This window comes from Eurosta solidaginis, chromosome 1 (genome assembly GCF_040869045.1).
Source record: "Eurosta solidaginis isolate ZX-2024a chromosome 1, ASM4086904v1, whole genome shotgun sequence".
Classification (NCBI taxonomy): domain Eukaryota; kingdom Metazoa; phylum Arthropoda; class Insecta; order Diptera; family Tephritidae; genus Eurosta; species Eurosta solidaginis.
The window spans coordinates 353048139-353071594 of record NC_090319.1 but is presented as its reverse complement, the minus strand read 5'-3'; the positions used below and the strand labels follow the sequence as shown (position 1 = coordinate 353071594).

The following is a 23456-nucleotide window of genomic DNA, read 5'->3' as shown; positions in this document are numbered from 1 at the left end:
AAAAATTTTTTTTCTCAAAAAAACCAGTTTGGCGGATTTCCCCATATAATAAAAATAACAAAAATTTTCAGAAAAATATAAAAACAACTAACCATGATAAAAACTTGGATTAAACCTAGTTTCAAATATGCACTGAAGTACGGCTAACTGGTAACGAAAATTGTCTTTATTTTATCAAAAATGTTCTATTATTCAATGTTTTAAAAGCCTGATCTCGAAGCAACAATTAGACTAGATCCTAGAAAACTTCTAGTATTTGTCAAGATGACGGAGTTATTCTATAACATAAGTCCTGGTAATTAATTTGGATTTTTCTTCTTGGTCCTCAAAGAAATTTTGGTAACCCCATTGACACATTCAGTCTATGTGAGGTCTTTATATACCGGTGAGTTCAACCTAACCTAACTGTCGATATATATAAATAACCAACTTTGGAAAAATTTGTTGTACATAATTTATTATAATAATAACCCAGTTACACTAATTTTACATTCATCAACTTATCTATGACAATTCTAAATATAATATGTACAAAATAGGTACGACATATTAAAATTAAGTATACTTTAGAATAAACAGACGCAATTAATTAATCGAGCACACTCAGCTCTTTTCGTTATAAATTTTGAACGTTCTCATAAGTCCATTCTGCTGCGATCGCTCCGCTTTTTCCGCCTTTTGTTATTTAATGTCAGATCAGAGTTCGCTAATATATATTTGTTCAGTGTATACACTTTTATATTTTCATTTTCAATTACCATGCATTGTGAGCTATGCTCAATTTCCAAATGTACGATCTTAACTGGTACCGTTTGTATAAAACCGTTTTGCGATAATTTATATCTTTTTATTTTGGGATGAACAATTTGTATAAATACAAAGAGCGCTGGAGAGCTGATGTGAACTGTCAAACTGTAAGCTACAATGCGTTTCGGTGAGATATTTCCCTCATTGCAATATTTCCATGAGATTTCAGCCTAAAATATATGTAGGTAGTGGTTGAAAATACGTGCAGGGGCCCTTTATTCAAAAATACAAGTTTTATAATATGAATGAATTTGTTCTGACAAATTTTGCTCTTCAGAAGATGTTTTCTTGTAATACAAGACTTGTAAGTTTTGTGAAATGGGCCCCAGGGATATTGCAGTAAAAAATATGTTTCCTTAAAATTAACAAGTGTTTACTTCAAAAATATTAAATTGAATTTCCAAAAAAAAAATATTTTGTTCTAACATCTTGACATTTATGCATGACGCAATAAAACCAGACAGATTAAGTCAATAGTACAACAAACATTTGGCGGCCCTGATAATTCCGTCATGAAATTTAATGTAGTAGGAAGGGAAAATTGTGTGTAGCCACTTATTTACTACTTTAGTAATAGAATATGCCGAAAAATTTCCAAACTCGATATATCTCCACATTGGAAATAAGAAAATAAAAGAAAAACGAAGAGAAAATGGGAAGGAAAAGTAGAGGAAGCCGAAGGGAAGTCGGAACAAGTACGGACGGCTAAGTTCGGGGAACCGAACATTACATATTCAGCTTCAAAATTACAGCTTGCAAAGCTTTTAAATTACCTTCTTTTAAAAATGGGCGGTGCCACTCCCATTGTCCAAAATTTTACTGGTTTTCTATTCTGCGTCATAAGATCAACCCACCTACCAAGTTTCATCGCTTTATCCGGCTTTGGTAATGAATTATCGCAATTCGGTGTTTCGAAATTTTCGATATCGACAAAGTGGGCGTGGTTATAGACATGGCTATATGAATTTCTTTTCGCCCAGATAATTTTGATATATAGAAGTCTATATCTATCCCGATATGTTTATGCCGTTACGGGGTACCGTTATGCGAACAAAATTAATATACTCTGTGAGCTATGCTCAGCTGCGTATAAAAACAAAGAGAACAAGAGCAGGGATAACCAAAATTGAAACTGTGGCTGTATTAGTGAGAGCGCGATGATCGTACGAATCACTTGTGCACGATTCAGCGAGAAGTATACTTAAATTAGAGAAAGAGAAGGAAGAGTAATAGGTGAAGAGGGCAGATTTACGGAAGAATGAAAGGGATAGGAAATTTGAGTGGGCAGATTAAGGTAAACTAGAAAACGCAGAGGGGAGAAATAATAAGAGAGGAAGAAGAGTGTGAGACAGGTGGATAAATAAAGAAAATCATAACAACGTCTGTCGGGTTTAATGTAAGGGTGGAAGTATTTCGTGTTGTTCTAAATATTTCCAGAACTGTTTAGAATAAAGATCTGATAAGCCAAAGACTTTTTTGCCATCAAATAAAGCTATAAGCTCTGATTTTTGAAGCATCGTTACTGTAAAACCTCTACTGGTATATATTTTTACACAATTCACCTCATTCTGCTCAATGAGGTTACCACTTCACGCTTAGTTAGCATAGGTAAAGGTTGGATCTTGGGACCTTCAATGCCCAGTTACGGTATTACAAGCTTTCCAGCTACTCATCCGCAGCCATCAGTGATTTCATTGACATTAACGGTCTGTTGCTGTTGTTGTTGTAGCGATAAGGTTGCTCCTCGAAGGCTTTGGGGAGTGTTATCGATGTGATGGTCCTTTGCCGGATACAGATCCGGTACGCTCCGGTAACACAGCACCATTTAGGTGCTAGCCCGACCATCTCGGGAACGATTAAATGGCCATATTAAACCTTCAGGCCATCCCTCCCTCCCCACCCCCAAGTTCCATGAGGAGCTTGGGGTCGCCAGAGCCTCGTCTGTTAGTGAAACAGGATTCACCGCGGATAGGTGAGGTTGACAATTGGGTTTGGAGAAGCTGTATATTGCGCTGGAAACCTGAAGGGTTGCGCTACACAGCCCCTTGAATCTGGCATACCTACCCCGGGTATATTCTGACCCCCTAACGCGCTGGGGTCTGTCCCTTAACGGTCTGTCTCCATGTTCCTTAGTTGTGACCATCGTGATACTCTAAAAATCCAGCCATTCAGTTCTGTTGACTAAAATTTTGTCATTTCCGCTTAGGAGCCCCATTGTTCTGGTGAAATGAAATAATGGCCGCGGAAGTAACGCCTGAAAATGGAAGCAATGCCCGCGAGCCTTATTTTATATACAAAAAGAAAATAACTTTTACCTTCTTTCATATTTCAGAATGGCTAGAATGGAGTATTTTTTAAATGTACTGTAAAGAATAACTATTGCAAAAGAAATTAGAAAGCAACAATTTAAGTTATGAAAGCGAGTTTTGTCAAAAGCGACTCCATATTGTAATATTGACTTCTCCTGTCGGATTTTATTGGATCATATATTTATGTATGAAGAACTCTCGACATAAGAGGTAATCGTTAAACATTTTATGTACCCTTGGTATTTACCGAACGCGATCAAGTCCTCATGGAACTTTCTGAAGCTACTATGTGTGTGGGTGAAAACTATAATGATTATTATAAACTATATTTTTCGGCATTAAAGGGTCACTTACGGTTATTTTTGGATCGAGTATGCCTTCAATATGCCTCAGGTTCGAAGCAAGGAAAAATGTTGCAGCCACGATTTCGTTTTGAGAATTGCGCAATTCAAGTTCCATAAAACTATTATTAACCGTAAATGGTGTGGAGATTATTTCGTTAATTGGAACAGAACGTTGTACTGCAGAATTCGTTTCCTAACAACATAAGAGTTTAAAATTTGAAAATAGATGCTTACTTTGCTACTCACCAAAATCTCATCGCGTGTAAATCTTTTCTGCTCTAGTAACTTGTTCCAGTAGTAAATCTTTATTACTTCCGTGTATTTGCGCGCATCCGGAAATATGTCGACCGCATCTCTCAAAAGTGTTATATTGATTCGTTTGTTGTTAGCATCATATAAGGCAATTATTGAATGCGATGTGAAGAATTGTTTGGACCAGTAGTAAAGTAGCTGTAATAAAAAATGAGAAATAGAGATTGGCCCTGAACTTTTTTGGGTGGTATATGGTTTTTTGTGAGAGTTAACGAACCCGCAAAAAAAAATTTATAAACTTACTGATTCTTAATCTTTAAATTCTTAAAAAGCTTTCCTCTAAGAACTATTGAGTTATATCACAAACTGCATTTTTTGATGCTAATGACATTTCCAAAATGGTTAAGTTATGTTGAGCTGGTTGATCCGTTGTTGTTGTTGTTGTTGTAGCGATAAGGACACTCCCCGAAGTCCTTGGGGAGCGTTATCGATTTTGATGGTCCTTCGCCGGATGCAGATCCGGTACGTTCCGGTACTAAGCCCGACCATCTCGGGAACGATTTGTTATGACCACATGCGACCTTCTAGGCCATACCTAGACACTAAGGGATACTATCATCTCTAAGCCGATACTGAGCAGTGACTTGCATGCACATAACCAAATTAATCATTATGTCTACACATATGTCCATACAAGCAGCGGAGAGCAACGCACAAACACATGCTTATATCTGAGATACTCCCAAAAGTAGGCAAATATTTGTGCAAGTATCACTCACATATACACGCGCATATGAGAAGCTATACACGTGCATCTGTAGTTATAATTTTATAGCTGGTAACTAAGTAAATTCCAGAAACGCCTAGAAGTATGGAACGAGGAAAACGAAGAGTACAAAAGAGCGCAATCTGAGCAATCAGTTTCAGTTTGATTTAAGCACGCTCTCTGTCGAGAAATAGTAGCGTTATTGTGAAGTACTTGAATAAAGGCGTTTTTCTAATTATTTCGACTGAAAACCCGAATATAGAAATTTATAATTAAAACCAAAACAGTCGGTAGTATCAACACTTGAATAAAGGCCATTTTGCATTATTGAATAGTGGAGTTATTTATTCAACAGTTTAGTGATTCCAACGTTAATAGAAGGTTGCAAATAAGCGGAATTACACTAAATTCGTTACAATATATATCGCCAGTGTCCACTACTACCACTTAAGCCTGAAAGACATACAAGTGATCTGGCATCTCTTATGATCTACTTTTACTGGATCAGCAATCCCAAAAATTTGGGTGTTCACATAACTAAATGTATTACGCTAGATTATAGTGTTTGCAAAGTTATGGGTCATACTAAGGTCATCTTAGCCATTAATTTACCACTGAATAAACTAATGCTCTTATAAGAAGTTGAGAAGTTTTTCTATTTAATTTATATTTCTTTATAAAAATTTAAAAATAATTAATAGGATGCCTTCGATTTCTGCAGAGCTACACTAGTCCATATGTATCCTGGGCAGAGCATATACGGAAGAAATTTCTATATTAGCATTCCTATAGCTTAATAACAGTCTTATTTTGGGACTTTCGTGTATTCACCAAACCCGCATAAAAAGATTTGATCTATGCTTGACTGGCGAAGGAAATTGCGGCTCACATGGGATTCTTAGTTAGTAGTCTTCGCGCAGCTTTCTTAAGTTTGCAGCAATCCGTGAATATTGCTGTGGATTCTGCGTCTAGAGTAGCGATTCGTATAGCTTTGAGATTCTTATTGAATTCGGGGATTGTTCAAAGAATGCTGGTAAGATCAAATATCATATCGCACCAGGACAGGATAGCTTTCTGTTTAACAGCATGGCAACTCGCCTAGAGCTTACCAGACAGGTCTATAGGAACAATTTTATTTCGAGTACCGGCTATAGAACAAATTGGTCTACATAGCGCGGGGCACAACCACTACATAGTGAGCGGCTTCAAACTCCCCGTTAAGAGTGTGTAGGGCTGTTACAGGCTTTTTTAATAAGTCCTTTATACTCAGTTTACTGTCTAAAACCACGCATTTTACTTCTGTTTATTGCGGTGTTTTGAAAAATTGTATTTTGTAGCGCCTGATTGCAGGGTTCCCTTTAATATATTGAAATTTTTACTTTAACTTTATATACTTTGTAATTTAATTAGTTTATTCAATAATGTTATTTTAATTTTTGTATTATCAAAAATGTTCATTCGATTTAAAAATTTTGTCAAATAAAATATACATATTTTAAGGCGTAGAACATAATTAAATAACATATTTTATACATACATACCTAAATATAAAGGATAAATTAATACATCTACACTGATGAATGAAACCATTTCAGCTTTCACTTGTTTCGGCCTAGAGCCTGAAGATATATTTCCAGTTGCTATTTAATCCAGCTTCAATAGTAAGGTATTGACTGAAAGACCCACAGTGTATCAATTCCATTGAAAAATGGCTGGGAAGGAAAACAGCAGAAGTCAAGGTAGAACTTACTTCTGGGGCTGCCCCTCAGAAAATTAGCCCTTGTTTTTACCCTTTATGTTTCCATCTGCATATATTATACCTAGCATTTGCTTTTGTCTGTCAAATGATATACCAATCATTTTCACAACCTTCTCCCTTTCCCTTCTCGAAATCTGTTAGCGACCACATATGAAAAATCCCAATCGTCGATGGCAGAGGATACACTAAAGATTGACATGTATGTCTAAATCTTGGCATATTGCTCAATAAGTAGATTGGCTAGATAGACTATTACGATACATAATATAATGCCGAGACTGGTTTGCCTTCAAATGAAATTTGGTAAGAAGTTACTAATAAAATTAAAGAAAAAAAACTTTTTTAAAAATAAGCTTTTATTATTTTGGTTAATAAAATTAACTAAAAAGTAAACAATAAATTGACTCTAAAGAAATATAACACTTTATAAGTTCATTGTAAGATTAAACGATAATTAGGCTTTTTCGTCTGCGACAAAAAAATTCTATATTGTACATAATTATATATTTTTAACATTAAAACTTTACACCTAAATTATTAAATCTTACAGTTTATATCACAGTCCTAATTGTTCTAATAAAAAACGTGTTAAATTTTGATGGTATAATTAAGAACATTTAGGATCTCATTTTCTTGCTATCGCAATGTAACACGCTTTTATTAGAACAATTAGGACTGTGATATAAACTGTAAGATTTAATAATTTAGGTGTAAAGTTTTAATGTTTTAATGTTAAAAATACAATATGGAATTTTTTTGCCGCAGACCAAAAAGACTAATTATCGTTTAATCTTACAATGAACTTATAAAGTGTTATATTTCTTTAGAGTCAATTTATTGTTCACTTTTTAGTTAATTTTATTAACCAAAATAATAAAAGCTTATTTTTAAAAAAGTTTTTTTTCTTTAATTTTATTTTTTACTTTTTAGTTCGTTTTATTAACAAGTAATAGAAGCTTGTTCTTAGAAAAGCTTTAAATATAAGTAAAGGAGGTGAAACAAAAACACATATTTCAGTTACATCTGCGTATAATGCGGATTGGAATTTATTAGTACACATTTTATGCGCAGCAACTTCAGAGGTGTATTCAAAGTTTAAAGCATAGTAAATATAAGTATTGAAGTCATGAGCCTGGGCATTCGCGCAATTTTAGTGATGTAAATTGCATGGCGCCAGCGCCAATGCGGTGCCAGCTCAATGGTAGCTCATTGACGAAATGACTCCAAGCGAATTTTGACGCTACTTAGTAGTGAGTGCGTAGTACATTTTACTTGCGCTATTGAGTGAAACGACTTTTGTGTGTCAGGCACGAGTTTGGTGTTATTGGCGCTACTGGCAATGATGACACTGAGCTGTTGACGGTAGCGCTGGTAGTTCAGATTTTGAATCAGAGAAAGAATTGATGACCCATGTAAATTATTATGGCTTTGGCCGTGTAAATTATTATGGTGTATTTGTATATTTTAGATTTAATGCACAATTAATATATGTGTGTTTAAGCGGCCAAATAATAACAGTAGTATTGCTAAAGTGCTGCTTAGTTGATGGAATGTCGCTAATTTCCTAGCGATGATCAGCAGATTGTCAATATTTCGTTCAACGGACGCGCGAAATTGCCACATCGGCTCAAATTTTCCATTCTTGATTTAACTTAAGCTGTTATGCCAATATTTTTCAGCCAGCTTTTTTCAAATAGGTAATTTTTCCAAAAGCAAAATAAATTACAGAAAAGATTACAGAGTTAAACAGCCTTAAAAATTCAGCTATGTTGGTTATACACAGAAATACAACAGAGGGTTGTGTCTCCGCTTTTCGTAAGCGTTGAGATTCACTACGCGTGACACGCGTGATTCACCACGTCCAAATATCACAATCCACGGATAGGTACCGGCGGGTTTGTATGGGACTTAGGCTGTTATGCCAAAGTAAATACAAATCTTTACCGATAACTGTGTTATCGATTAATTTATCGAATTCTAACAAATTAATATTGCATTGTCATCGGAGTTATACATGTGTGCAAAATTTCAGCTCAATCGGAGACCGGGAAGTGTATCAAATTTAACTTGCAAGATTCCATTACAGACAACAAAAGTGAAACTAAATAAAAGCTTATAATTATAAAAATAGTACCAATTTACATCAATTGTCACCACCGTCCCTCCATCGAAAAATCAACAGAAAAATGCTCCTTTAATTTAAAGAAAATTGAACATTTTCATTTCATATAGCAGAAAATGTAAATGACCTTGACGGAACCCAACCCCTGTTAACAGGTGATGAAGTATTTGTTCAAATATTTCATTCGAGGTCTGGTTTAATGAGAAGTACTCAAGACTGATGCTAAAGTAAATCTAACGTTATAAGTTCGACCTCTACCAATAAATTGCTGAAAATTTTAGTAACTTTACGCGGAGAGAACCTGCTTTCAAAGTAGGCATACACTACTCTTATACTAACCTTATAATTGCCATAATAGTCGATCATGGACCAAGTAGGCGCTACCCAAACATCATTCAAATGCCAATATATAACACCCATTGTACGATAATTTACTCGCTGGCTACGAAAAAGCTCCGTTGCTGTTTTAGCGGCCAACGCCTGTGTTAATTGACTGAAGTAGATCAATGTTTCAATATCGTGCTCCCATCGCGAGGATTTAAAAGGAAAATGACGTTCTATCAGTTGCAACATTGGCTTCATACCTTCCGAATTGTGTTGCCGATGTTTAATTAATTCTGCAATGCTCTCATTTATATTCATCGAAGCATTCCAAGATGACATGGCGGGTAAACTTTGAAAGCCATATTTACTTATGAAGCGAGCACGAGGATATATATCAGGGTCAAAGCCATCGAGGTATTCTGCACAGAAATGCACTAAAATATATGTATGAGGTTAATGAAGTTTAAAAGCATTTAATCTAGTATTAGAAATATGTATGTATCTTGCTGTACCATCGCCATAGTTTACACTTTGTGAATCCAGTGGTAAGTCCATTTTATTTTCTTCAATACCCTTCGATGGTGTTGATATCATTGGGCCAGGGCGCGGATTGAAGTTTGGACGCGAGATAATATTTAGCTCAGATTTAATAGTGCGCTGGAATAGTTGGTTGTACTCATTTTCCAAACGTTCGAATATCCCCTGGTTGGTAAAACTGAGTTTGTTTTGCATCAAATAATGCTCAACCTCATCATTTGTGACCATAAAAACGAAAGATGGATGAGAGGCCAATTGTTTGGCATTCTGTGCAGTTTCAGTGCGAACCGATCTATAAAGGCAAAGAGTTAGTTAAAAAATAAACTCGGCTGCAATTTTATTCTGCTTTCCACATTCTTACTCCGTAAAAGCATTTGATGCAGGGTACGCAGAGTTTGTGAAGGTCATATCCTGCCATATCAATAACCCAATGCGATCTGCGAAGTTATAAAAATCTTTAGATTCATAAAGTCCACCACCCCAGACACGTATCATATTCATATTTGCTTCGTAAGCCGAGTTCATGATGTATTCGACTTAAGTTTGTAAATCGGAGATGCTGTTATTGGAATATATTGCAGTTTAAAGTAAAGTTTATTTTCACACCCACCAGCATCGGTGTTTGAATAGTCTTCAGGTAAAATGTGAGCAGGTAAGTAGACGGCTCCTTTTATAAAAATGGGTACGCCATTTACTTTGAAGTAAAATGTGCGTCCCTGTCCTAAGATGAAATGACTTTCTTACATACGACAAATCTTGTTTACTATAACACTTTCAATCTCACCTTCTTGAAGCTCTTCTATTAGTTCAATAGTTCGAAAGCCAATTTTCACTATTATTTGAGAAAGTGTTTTTGCGCGCAATTTCGGTGTTTCTGTATCCGCCCAGCACGTCGCCCTGACGATTATTGGATAAAGAATTGGACTGCCATAACCATTTGGCCACCAAAGCTCCACTGACTCCTAAAAAAGCAAAAGAAAATTGTTTCACGTAATTAAGTAATTTACTTATCCTCAAATATTTAAGAGCTGTGCGATAAATCAGTCTCTTTGCCAATTCCAAGCTTCACAAATTTAGTCGGTGAACGGATCATTGGAAGGTCAAAGTATTAAGCGGATTATAAAATTCTCGAAAGCAAAGTTTGAGTATACGTTAAAAAAGGAAGCTGTCAAGCTTCTGTTACAACTCAACAAATGACATCACCGTTTCGAAGCTGATTAACAAGAGGGAGTCTCGGGATGGCATCATCTGCAACACTATGCGTAACTGACCTACCTATGCTTCTATGACCTTTCAACCATTATCATCACTAATTGCCGTTTAACTGCCTAGACCATTAATAAGTTACGCCAGCTGCCTCTGCCTCACGATAGTTGACGCCAATTAGGAGCACCAAGGGAGATCCAGTATTCCTTCACCTCTGGGTCTCAGCTCAGTGAATGTTCTACATTCGCTTGCCTCAAAACACGGACATCGATGGGAATATTTTATTATCCAGAGCATCTTAGTTTGTTCGCATAAAATGATCTGGCCAGCGAAATCTTCAACACTATTGACTCTTTCAGTCTATGTGAGGTCCTCACAAGCCGGCAAATTTTTGTGATTTTATTGGGTGCACTATCAACACAATTCAGTCGATATTCGCCGTTACCGTAACGGGTAGGCTAAAAGACAGAATATGTCCATAGTGTTACCAGAATTTGTTTGACGGCGAAACGGAAAACCATCCGTATCAGGAATTAAATTATATAGTAATTCCGTTCTCTCTTTAGGGATATGAGCAACTTTGTAAGTGTGATAAAGTGAGACTTACACATAATCTCCGCAATTTTTCGGGCCAGCGCTGCTATAAAATGGTAGCTGAATTTTCCGTCTATGGAACCAAAGTCGTCTTCCTTGCCCACTCTAAAGCCGTAGTCGCAAAGAATGATTTTGACATAATGGCGGGGATAGTCGGCGTATGTATTTTAGTTCACGCTTCATATATATGTAGGTGTGTATTCGCAAATGAACGTCACATTGATAAACCCTTGATAGCAAGGTCTCTTTCCCACCACAAAGCCAACCACTTGGCTCATTATTACGTTTCTATCCACATAACCATTGTAGTGGACTTCGCAATGCTCTACTATACTTCTGCCTCGCCCCAGCAGTTTTGTCAGCATTTACCTTCACCGAGACGTCAACCAGCAGCAATAGCCGGGCATCGGTATCTTCTCCATAAAGATGCCGGATATGCGCCATACATGCTTTAATCCGTGGTTCTTTTAAATGGTAATTTTTTAAATGTTTTTTTGTAGTCATCACCAGATAATCTGAGGCTTCTCGCTAAAACTTTCCATGGGCAAGAATTTTATGTGACAATATTAACCGCTTATCAATCAATTTTGCTATATGCTCGGGATTGGATTGGGAACGAAGTACAAAAACCTTCGAAAGAATATTTTTATCGCCTTTATCTAAAGAAATTTCATCAGATGCTGAAAATTTACTGTGTCAGCGCTGGCTTCAAAATAGGAACATTTGCAACAGTCAAAGGTGAGATGGCGACCAAAGCGGAAGCGCATTTACTTCCTGTTTAATGATCAGACCTATTTTTATACTCTATGCGCTAAATTTACTTAACTTTCTTACTTAATTGACGCTTTACCGTTTAAACAGTTTTGGTCGTCCAACAAGGCGCGCCAGTTGCTTCTTTGCTCTGCCAACTAGCGCCAATTGGTCACACCAAGGGAGTCTAAATTGTTTTACAACTGCTCCTTCGAGCGGAGTGGGGGCCGCCCTCTACCTCTGCTTCCATCATAGGCGGATTCCGATAGAAACACTTTCTTGGCCGGAGCATCATCTCTCATTCGCATAACATGGCCTAGCAAGCGTAGCCACTATGTTTTAATTCGCTAGACTATGTTGATGTCTGCGTGAAGCTCGTACAGCTCGTCATTAAATCTTCTTCGGTACTCGGCAACGCCAACGCGTAGAGGTCCGTAAATCTTTCGAAGAACTTTTCTTTCTGCGCTAAGTTTACGTCCAATAATATGTTAGAATTATTTTCTCCATCATCATATTTAAAAAATCACATGATATAGTGTTGCCTCATTTATCACACAGTTCTTGGTTCTAATAAAAGTAACATACCTTGGGTACTGGAACTTTAAAGTTTACATTGAGAGATGTATAACTTATATTCTTTACTCCAACAGCATAAAGATATTCATCCAGCAATTCGCTACACAAATTATGAAAGATAAAATTAATAATTTAACTATTTTTGCTACATATCAAAAAGTATTGACTAATGGTGTTTTCTTTCTCCAAAAAATTTTGCCCTCATTTTTACTCTCAAATTCTGTCTTTTGAACAAGGTCACCTAGAGCTCTAAGAAATAGCCGATTTCGTAGGTAATTGCGTCCACTTTCTTATTCAAATAGAAATATTTTGTGAGAGGAACACACATGATTGGAAGAGAGCAGAGAGGACTTACAGGGTAGCATTATATTCAGAAAAGAAAACGCCATAAAAACATTCGAAAGTAGAAGTTCTAACGCAGAAAGGCAGAGAGACGCCTACTAAGTGGAAGGATGGCGTCAGGGTAAATGTTAGCTGATAGGTAGGTAAGTGAAATGGCTGCGACCCTGGTTGCCCAAGTAGCTATTTAAAGCCGTTTGATGCCATGTAACTCGTCTAAAAACCAACAGAATGTTACGGTCTATGTATTACAACCAGCCAGAGTTGTTGATAAAATTAAGAATATTCAGGATTGCTGTCACAGATAACCCTCTGAGGCCTTCTAGAAACGGAGTTCTAAGGAACCTTAGCCGGGCTCTAGCTAGAGCCGGGCATTTACACATAAAGAGTTCTACTGTCTCCTTGGCATTTGGATCTTTGCAGCTTCTGCAGTAGTCGTTATACGGAATGCCTATCTTTTCCGCATGCGTACCTACTGTCCAATGACCGGTGAAAACTGCTATCAGTTTGCGTGTGTTAGCCCTGGCTTTGTTCTTCTCGTCCTCTTTCCACCATAGTTTGGCCAAATGGATTTTGATATTGCACAGGTGGTGATGTTATTCCACTTTGTTTGTGCTTTCTTCAAGTAGAAGCTTTGGACATTTCCCTTGGCTACTGCTAAGGGTATGTCTACTTCGACACTAGTTATTTCCTCGTTCATCTCCGATGAGCTCCTGCGTGCTAGCTCGTCGGCCTTCTCGTTACCCTCTATCCTCGTATGACCCGGGAGCCAGATAACGCGTAGTTCTAGATTGGTGGATAACTGGGATATGAGTCGCTTACAAGCCCACACTAATTTTGAGTTAATGTGTGGCGCGGAAAGCGCTTTTATCGCTGCTTGACTATCCGACAGGATGCAAACTTTACCAGCTACATACAAGCCCTACAGTGATTTGCAGGCTTGCCAAATCGCGAGGATTTCTGCTTGAAACACGCTGCAGTGCGATGGGAGTCTGAATGATACAGACAAATCTAGGGACTCAGAGAAGACTCCGGCCCCCACTCCCGATTCCATCTTGGAGCCGTCAGTGTAGATTTGGATGTCGTCGACCCTTATGCCCGGGTTTCTCTTCCACTCGTTCCTGCTTAGAATGGCGGTATTACAACCGTACTCAAACTTCAGTTTGCGAGGGTAGTAATCTGTATCGGTACTAAATATACCATCTGGAAGTTTCTTTAGGATACTACTATGCCCTTAATGAGTATCCTTCCAACACCCAGACTCCCTGAGTCTCAGTGCGGTTTGTGACGATGTACAAAGTATATGCAAGTCGATCGGAATCATGTGCAAAATGGGGTCTAAAGCAGCTGTGGGGCAGTGCGCTTGACCTTTTCCAGGCTGGTGAGATTGTAGCTCTTACTTAGAGCTTCCCATCAGACAATGGAACCATAGGTAAGCACCGGTCACACCACCGCCTCGTACATCCAAAGTACCATGCTTGGCTTGAGTCCCCATTTCTTACCAAACATTGATTTGCAGGCATAGAAGGCGATGCAGGCCTTCCGTACCCGCTCTTCGATGCATACTTTCCAATTCAACTTGAAGTCAATTGTTAGTCCCAGATACTTGGTACTGGATGACAGGTTTAGTTGCTGGCCGTTTAAGAATGGTAGTCTGAAGGCAGGTGGCTTGTACTTGCTCGTGAAGAGAAGCAGGCCCGTCTTGTCGGGATTTAACCTAAGGCCACATCCCTGTGCCCACCTGCTGAGTTTAGCAAAGGCCCTTTCCATTATTTCGCTCATTACGGAGGGGAAAGGACCAGAGACCAAGATCACCACGTCGTCGACATACGCCACGATCTTAACCCCAGCGAGCCGTTGTTGTTGCACCGATAGACATTCCCCGAAGGTTTGAGCGATTGTTATCGATGTTGATCGTCCTTTGGCGGATATACATAGATCTGGTACGTTCCGGTAACAAAGCACCATTAAGGTAAAAGCCCGACCATCTCCAAAACGATTTAATATGACCACACGGTATCTGAGGTTGACCATTGGGTAGGAGAAGCTATAATTTTCGTTAGCAGCCCCTGGAAAGGGTTTCGCTACACAGCCCCTAATGAGATGCTATTTCACAGCTGTGAAGAACAGTACTTGGTAGTAAAGTCTTTTTCCATCGATAAAATAAAAATGTCGCATTTTCAGTCTCATGGCCTCTGAGGTAAACATCGCAAGGTCTTATTTTCCTTTGATTCACTAGCATACATATCCAGCGGGAAGGTTCATATTATATGCTGTGCGAGTGGACGGTAACACTTCGGACGAGACGAAAATAATTTCGACACCTGCCGTAGCAGCAGAGAAGACAGGACCCCCTTTGCATTGTAATTAGCAGGTGGGGGGCGAACTTAGTTAGTGTTTGCAGGAAAATCTGATAACTGGTTTTATTCTATGATCTCTAACTGTTTTACTGGAATTCTAGTGCAAACAGAATATGCATTACGTATCTAATCATACTCTACATCTAATTTACATTGTAGTTATGAAAGGGTGATCCTTGAATCAAATGTCTATGAGAGACCAAAGGCGCGCGTTGTAGATATAACAATTGTTTAGTCACTTACGGAGCATAGCAGCTGATGTTGCAGAAGAAGTCATGTGTAAGAACAGTATTGAAGAATGCATCAACATCCATTATCCAATGTGTTTTGTTCTGCTCAACAGCTACATCGACATTTCGCAAAATAGCAACTTCATAGTATTCCAAACTGACCACCTTCCTAAAAACAAAATATAAATCCCGATTTCATCAAATTTCACTAACCTACCATATACCCATCGAAGGCACAGCTGGTCCCACTTCACTTCCAAAGCTCATTTGCATTTTACGCAACATATTACGATGACATTCGCCTTTGTATGCCGCTGAAGGACATGCAGGCGGTGACTGTAAACCCAATTCCATTTGTATGTCAGCCAACTTTTTGGTTACCCAAATTGGTGAAATAATTTCTATTTCCAACACATTTTCCTGCCGAAGATGTTGTAGTACGTCGTAGCGATAAGATCTAAACATGTTGTCCGTGAAACCAATTTCCCTGCCATTTAAACGTACTGTTGCCACAGTGTCTATGCCATGTAGTGTAAGGTTGACTGCATTTACATAAGCGAAGTATTCTGGATCGACTGGAAAGAAATTCATATAAGATATTTTGTTTATCGTGGGTATGTGTAGATATGAAAAGTAATAAAATTTACCAGTGAAGTTATTGGTAAAAGTCCAGTTGTCCAAGGCGATCCAACGCAAATTAACATCATTTTTTGATTTTAAAACATCGCCGTAAGTACCACTTAGTGCTGCGTAAACACTTGTAGGAATTTTTATACCGGATTTGCTAATAGCTGCGAATAAAATTCACATAATAATTTATTTATTGATTTTCATTAACGGCCGACCCAAATAAAAATTTCAATTGCCAAAAAACCTTCCCACTAAGAAATAGAAAAGAAATAACCAATATATTTCTAAGTCAAAAAATTATTTGTCACAAAAACACTGTAATTGAAAACACCAATTACCAAGTCCATTTTACTGGCACATGATAATCAGTACACGCTTTTTCAATTCTTTTTAAATTACTTGAAAATTTTGTAAGAAAAAAAATTATTCATCGTTAAATAGCAAGAACAATGAACCATATTAAAAAACATAGATATAGATTTCTGTGAAATGGTAGCAATGCAATTTTTCAGAATAAATAAATAATTGGCGTGATGTCCATTCGAGTTTCTCTTCCAATTTGCGTCGCTCTACTTTTTATACCTTTCATGAAAATGAAATGGTATATTAACTTCGTCACGAATCTCAAAATTGTAAGTCCTTAAAGGAAAATAGATAGACCCACCATTAAGTATACCGAAATTATCAGGATGAAGAGCCGAGTTGATTTAGCCACGTCCGTCTGTCTGTTTGTATGCAAACTAGTCCCTCAAATTTTCAGATATTTTCATAAAATTTGGTGAGCGGCTATATTTAGCTGTCCGATTAGATATTTGTCGGAACCATCCAGATCGGACCACTATATTATATATCCCCCATATAACCGATTTTTCAGAAAAGAGGATTTTTGTCATATCTTCCTCAATTTATCAGATTGAAGCTTCAAACTTCACCAAATGCTTTCATATATTGCACATATTATTGTCTAAAAAATGGATGAGATCGGTCCTATATATAGCATTTTCCCTACAACGGATTGTTCAGATAAGAAGGTTTTCGTAATTACTGTCCTTTTTTAACAGCTAGAGGCTTAAAATTTCACCGAATGCTTACGTATAGAGCATTAATTGCTGTCTGAAGAAATTGTATAGATCAGTGGTATATATATTATATATCTCATACATCCAATTGTTCAGATTAAAAGCTTTTCCTAACTTCTGCCCCATTTTATCAGCTAGAAGCTTCAAATTTTATAAAATGCTTACGTATATAGCATATATTTTTGTCTGAAAAATCATAGAGATCGGTGGTATATATTGTGTATACCCCCATATAAACTGTAATTTCTGCCACATTTTTTAAGGCTAGAAGCATCAAATTCCATCAAATACTTACGCTTACGTCATAAATTGTTTAAATAAGTGATTCGTGGTCATAGTTTTTACCTGGAGACCACAAAAAACGTGAAACTTTGCATCCTCACACAAAGTACCTACCTATTTTTTTATTTTATATATATCTTAAAAAGCGCTTAGGTATGTACATCTGTTCACTATATATTTCTTATCTTATACAGCCGATTATTTGGATATTACGAATGGGATAAGATTATTGTTCAGCCCCATTCATGAAAGATATGAAGTCGAAGACAGTCCCGCCCTTACTTGTTGATTTTCCTGAAACTTAAAATACAAAATGCGTTCGAACGCTTGCAAAAAACCACTTATTTGAAAACATTTCAAGTTTCAACCCATACAATTGAATGCTGTTTTTATTATTAGTTTGACGGAAACAAATGCGTTCTAAGCTTAAACAATAAAACAAATATTGAGATGCCCAATCACACCGCAAATATGTATATAGAGCAGGGACGGATGCAGAAAATATTTTCGGGGGAAGGGGGTCCAATGTTCGTTTTCATAATACTGATTTTGTAAAAGCGTTAAGTCCATATAAGAAAATGAAGAAACATATATTTCAGAATAAATTAAGTTGTAGTTTAATACTGTAACTAGTCTAGCCACAGCCAAAAAACTTATCAAAACCTACATAAAAATATTAGCAGATCCAGCAGACGTTGTTCTGCTTTTGTCTAGGTGCACAACTTTTAATAAGTTTTTACCTCAAACTTTTACTTAATCCCTCTATTCCTCTCTTTCTACCTCTCCGCCTTTACCATCACTTCTTTTTTCTCCAGCTACCTTTCCTTCCCCCTGCCTCGCTCCATGTATCCCTATCTCTCTACTTTCGTCTAATTCTATCTCTTTCTACTTCCCTTCTTTTTTCATCTCTTATTATTTTTATTCTTCTCCATCCCATATTCCGAGTCCCAGTCCCTCTACAACTCACATTCCTACTTCCGCCCTTCACAAAGGTGGTATGTATTTTTGAAGGCTGTTTAAAAAAAAAACAATTATGTCTTAAAAAAATATGGACCACCCTCACCATTTAGAAAATATATAAGATCCGATTCTCAGACCTACTCAATATGCTCACAAAATTTCATGAGAATCGGTTTAGCTGTTTTCTTATTCATAACCAATACTTTAAAATGTCAAAGAACTGTCAGATAACCGAATGAACACGCCAAGCAAATGTATTAAAAAAAATTGAGGTAAAGGCCCAAACGTTGAGTGGATAATAATAGCCGGACCTCCTGAACCCCCCTGGATCAGTCACTGATGTAGAGCTTAATATCTTATCAGAACCAAATACTTGAACGTTTTAATCTGTTGGCTGTCTGTGCCATGATTAATAATAACAACAAATTAAGCGATGTTAACAACATAAACAAACCAATATATGTATATCAGATTGAAAATACTGAACTGGCCGGTGCGTGAGGACCTCACATAGACTGAATGTGTTCCTAATATTGCTAGAAGTTTGCTCAGCGAAGTTTGCAAACTGAATAAACCTATCAAAGACTATTGCCAAACTGAAAACTCTTACACTGAAAGAAATTAAGCAAGTAAAATCAACAAATAAGGTTTGTTATTCAGTAAAATTGATCGCAGTATGGTTAATTCAACGAAGTATTTTTTCAAGAGGACAAACTTTACGACTGAAGAGACTTAATTTAAAAGCATGTGAAGCCAGAAGACTGTGAACAGTCAGAATTCCTAGCCAACAGCCAACTGATTCCTCCTTTTTAGTAATAAGGAAGCTTTGTTAGTATAAGATCGCAAAATCTGGAAATGCTTTTCGGCACTTTGTAGCTTGGTCTATCAACAACAACTCTTGTCTTCTTTTTATCCCGCCTAATCTTATTGGGACGTCTGTTATACAGCTAGCTAGCTAATAAACAATACGCACTCATTTAGTCTATGTGACGTCCTCATGCACCGACCAGTTAAACATAGCTAGCTCATAATTTTCATCTATGCTAATATGCCCGGGAACGCAATTTAGATGTGTGTTTCTCCCTACCGCGATTCTCACTACGGATTGCTTTCACCCTAACAAATTTTTATAAGTTTAGCTATGCAAGACTATTGCTTTAAAAGTTGGGGCTGCTGCTGGTTTGCTCCAGTGTATCTACTGCTGTTATCTAGAAGCATGCCGGATCCATTTATTTCCAGATCAGCATAGTTTACCGCAGACCCTACCGCTTCCATGTATTTGGAGCCATCGGTGTGTACTAGAGGTTTAAGCCGATCACTTTATCGGCAGCGGCGGCGTAGGCTCTATTATATACCGGCGGCGGTGGCGTGAGCGGCGCGCCGGCGTACGCCGGTGTTCTTTTTTTAAAAAGCTTAATTTTTCTATTTAAAAAAATAATACTTAGGAAAGGTTTTATTTGTATGTATTTAAGGAAATCAACGTTTAGGCCATTTCGGAAAGATCCGGGGTTATTGCCTCAAAAACTCGCAGATCGTTCAAAAATTTTCAGGAGTAGCTCTTTGCAGAGGAATTGTCCCTCGTTCACTTACTTCAGGGAGGCTTCGAACCTAACCCCGGTCTTTGGAATTGGTACTGCTGTGTCTGCTGAAAAGCAATAGAGATACATAAAATGGTCACACTTTTGTCTGTATATGTCGTGCAAAGCGAAGTTTCACCTTGGGTTAACTCCTAATAATCGCGCGAACACAATTTCTTTAAATCATTTGTGGCTCCTTGGCGGTCACGCACAAAGGCGTCTTACGGTTGCTATTATTGGTCTATTAATACTCATAACTCTCGTGGCACACGGCGCATCCACTTTTTCGAGCTACAAATTCCCGATGACTAAGAGCTACAATTCCCGATATGCGAACAGTAGCAATCCCGACCACCAGTCGCTACGACGCCTCCTAACCCTCACACCATATGCCAGCACAGAAGCTATAGGACTGCGACTTCGAACTCATATGTACCTTCGTCGACGTCACTTTCCTAGAAGCTCTAGGTGTAGCTCCGAAGAGTTTCTAACGGATATTTTTGTCGCGCTATGCTGCCCAAGCTACACCAGAGAAATACCTTGAAACGTTAGGGAGTGACTATTCGGCTAAGGATGCCGCCCTTGAAATCATAAGCAGTCTAAGTGGATGTCTTTGCGTAACTCATGGGAGAAAATCGTATAATCCTCGGCGCATCTACATAATTAAAATTTTACAAGGATCCTGGATACAATTTTTAAAATGTTGACCAAAGTTTGCAGACGTTTGTGTTCACAACATTGATTTCAATAGTCTTCGTTAAATCAAAACGATATTTTAGAATGGATGACCGCGTAGCTTCAGTTTTCAGACTAGTTCGACTGTCCACTACGTTAGGGTAGTAGCACACATTAGTTCGACTGTCTTGGGAAAGCTTTTGCTCACCACTTTGAGTGTTCGTGAGAAGGACAAAGCCTCACCTGGTAAATATATGTGCCTACCTATTCACATTTGTAAAAGGAGCCGTAACGCGTAGGTTATATTTAAACTTAGTTGGTAGGCTATAAACAATGTGATTCATTCCAAGGACTAGTTTTGGATAGGGCCGCCAACTTTAGAAAATGTTAAACCAGGAGACTTGGGTGTTGAAGGATGAAGTGTGAAAATAAAAATTAGCATTTCAGACGCTATTGTATAGTTTCGCAAATAAACAACAGTTGTTTAAATGTAAGACCAAGTGATTTTTCAAATCCTTCTCATACGTACATATATCCTCAACTTAAGTATGAGGTAAGAATCATTTCAAGGGAGTTTTTATGCCCCTAGAACCTACTAAAGGATTTTGCATAACTGATTTTGCTTATTCCTTCAGCCAATCGCAATGTAAATTTAAAAAAAAAAATCGGCACCTTTTTTGGGTAATTAGCAAATTGAGCACAATTTGAAAACATGTTCGCCTCGGGTCTTTTTATTTCATTGTTAATTATTATTTTTTTGAAAAAAAAAAAACAAATATGCAAAGTGAGCATATAAATTTATTATATAACCATTCTTTTAGTTTTTTGTTTTAATAACTTGGTGAATTGGGCGATGCAAAGTCCGCGTTAAGCTGACATCGAAAGCGCCTGTTTTTTTAATAACTTTTGTACAGTTAGAAAGAGTTAATTTTCGCAATTCGTTTCTTATAACTGGTGCGCATCCATTGATACCACTTTCGACCATATCCGACCAATTTTCTACATGAACAATAAATGGCATAAACAGCCTTAAACGAGTATAAAATACAGTAACGCGACGAATGCCGCCGCCGCCGCCGCGCCGCCGATATTTTTGACATTCGGTGGCGGCGTGCGAAAATCAACTAAAATCGGCGGTGTATATCTCTAGTGTGTACGTGTATCGCTTGGTCCGCCATTTGAGCGCCCATGCGCAATTCTTCCACCTCTTTTATAATTCTACGACCCCCATTGAAACGCAGGATGGTATAAGTAAGTCTGTTTGTTCAATATTTGATGACGCCGTATGATCTGCGGTTAAGCTGCCCAGGCTTTGAGTCTCGTTGCTTTCAATTAAATGTTCTTCGCCACCCTACAATAGTGTGTTGTATGTCATATAGTACAGCCGCTGTTGTTGTTGTTGTTGTGGCGATAAGTACACTCCCCGAAAGCCTTGGGGAGTGTTATGGATGTTGATGGTGCTTTGCTCGGGTACGTTTCGGTAACAAGCACCATAAAGCTCCTAGCCGGACCATATCGGGAACGACTTGGTATGACCACATGAGACCTTCTAGGCCATACCGCCCTCCCACCCCCTAGATCCACCAGGAGTCCAATGAAACAGGATTCGCCACGTGTAGGTGGGGTTGCCAATTGGGTTGGAGAAGCTATATATTGCGCTGGCAACCCCTTGAATCAATTTCTAAGCCCCCTGACCCGCTGGGGGGATAGTACAGCCATCGAGCGCGAGAGTAGATTCAATTACCGTTTCGGTTTTATTCTCTTTCAAAATCAAAATAGCGGTTATGGTTTCGGGTCTCAAAGTCATTATCAGTGCGAACGAAGCTTTTAGAGCTTTTTGTGATAGTTATTAATTTTACTTTACATAAATGGTCTAATGTACTGCAAAACTAAGTTCTTATTATTTCGGTCATATTATTAACTCATCCTTAATACATTAAGGAATTTTTACTTCTACATTTTTGGAGGGCTCCTCTTTTCTGCGCATCAAGTGCTTACGATTATTTGATAGTTGTTTTCTCACTTACAGCCATTTTGATTGGTCAGAGTCCAAAAGTTAGTCAACTCCATCACAGCCACTTTATCGCAACATATCTGAGGAACGTTGGTTATAACAAAGAACGCGATAACGAAGTATGGTAACACTTTTAAAAGTCTCAACATTTTTGCAACACCACTATCAATATATTATATGAATCTTTTGTACAAAATGCATCGAATAGTTCAAGAAAATAAAGGTAATAAACAATTTCTTATCTCTTAATTTATTTTTGTTTATTTCACTTTTTAATTGCTATTTAGAACTCATTTGACTTGTCGCACCGCAATTTCGATATTAACTGATCAATTGATTGAGGGTTTCGAAAATATTGGCCCATACTATCAACACTTTCTTACCAATATTTATAACGTACTCGCATATACATACACTTAATGGTAGTAGTTAATATATTTGTTCATATCAGTTTAATTGACATATCATAAATGAAGTAATTGAATGCCTATATATATACACAGGCTTAAGATTATTAACTTATCAGACTGCAAACCGCTGCCCTATATTCTGAGTAGTGGTTATTTTCGACTACCGACTCACTGAATTTTACAATATTTATTTATTCTTCAGGCAATGCTTACCCAGCAAGAAAAGAACCTCACTACAAACTAATTACAAATTGGTGTCTAGTAAACTAATATGCACTTTTATCTGGTTATTTGCTTTGAATAAATATAACTACTTTTGTATGGCAATGATCAATTAATAACACTGGATCACAAATTCCAACTTTTTTCTGCACCAGAGACGCCATTATGAAATTCCTATGTAAAATCACCCCCTGATTCCGAAAATCAAGGTTTTTTTAAATTCTATAGTAACGTTTTTGAGATATTTATGAATTACCGTTATTTCAAAAAAAAAAAAAATTAATTGGGTCCACTTAATCATATATATCTCAAGAACGAATTGAGCAATTCCA

General features: G+C 37.5%; 1 protein-coding gene across 1 annotated transcript; it reads right to left on the bottom strand.

The window, feature by feature from the left end:
* Positions 1-470: 470 nt before the first annotated feature.
* Positions 471-22768, bottom strand: LOC137244731 (beta-mannosidase-like). Its single transcript, XM_067774162.1, has 13 exons — positions 22506-22768; positions 15923-16066; positions 15493-15850; positions 15289-15444; positions 12356-12446; positions 10005-10182; positions 9831-9941; positions 9582-9756; positions 9196-9512; positions 8699-9117; positions 3707-3910; positions 3471-3653; positions 471-977 (listed from the first exon to the last, which is right to left on the bottom strand). Exons 1-13 carry the CDS (start codon positions 22639-22641, stop codon positions 636-638), a joined length of 2814 nt encoding a protein of 937 aa, XP_067630263.1. The 5' UTR covers positions 22642-22768; the 3' UTR covers positions 471-635.
* Between the last annotated feature and the right edge of the window lie 688 nt (positions 22769-23456).

Bases quoted from the DNA above. Each gene is read 5' to 3' on its own strand.
- LOC137244731 (XM_067774162.1), bottom strand. From the start codon at position 22,641: ATGTTGAGACTTTTAAAAGTGTTACCATACTTCGTTATCGCGTTCTTT. The intron at 9,942-10,004 runs GTGAGATTGAAA...ATTTCATCTTAG, and splicing joins AATAGAAGAGCTTCAAGAAG to GACAGGGACGCACATTTTAC. The intron at 9,757-9,830 runs GTGGGTGTGAAA...TACAAACTTAAG, and splicing joins CTATTCAAACACCGATGCTG to TCGAATACATCATGAACTCG.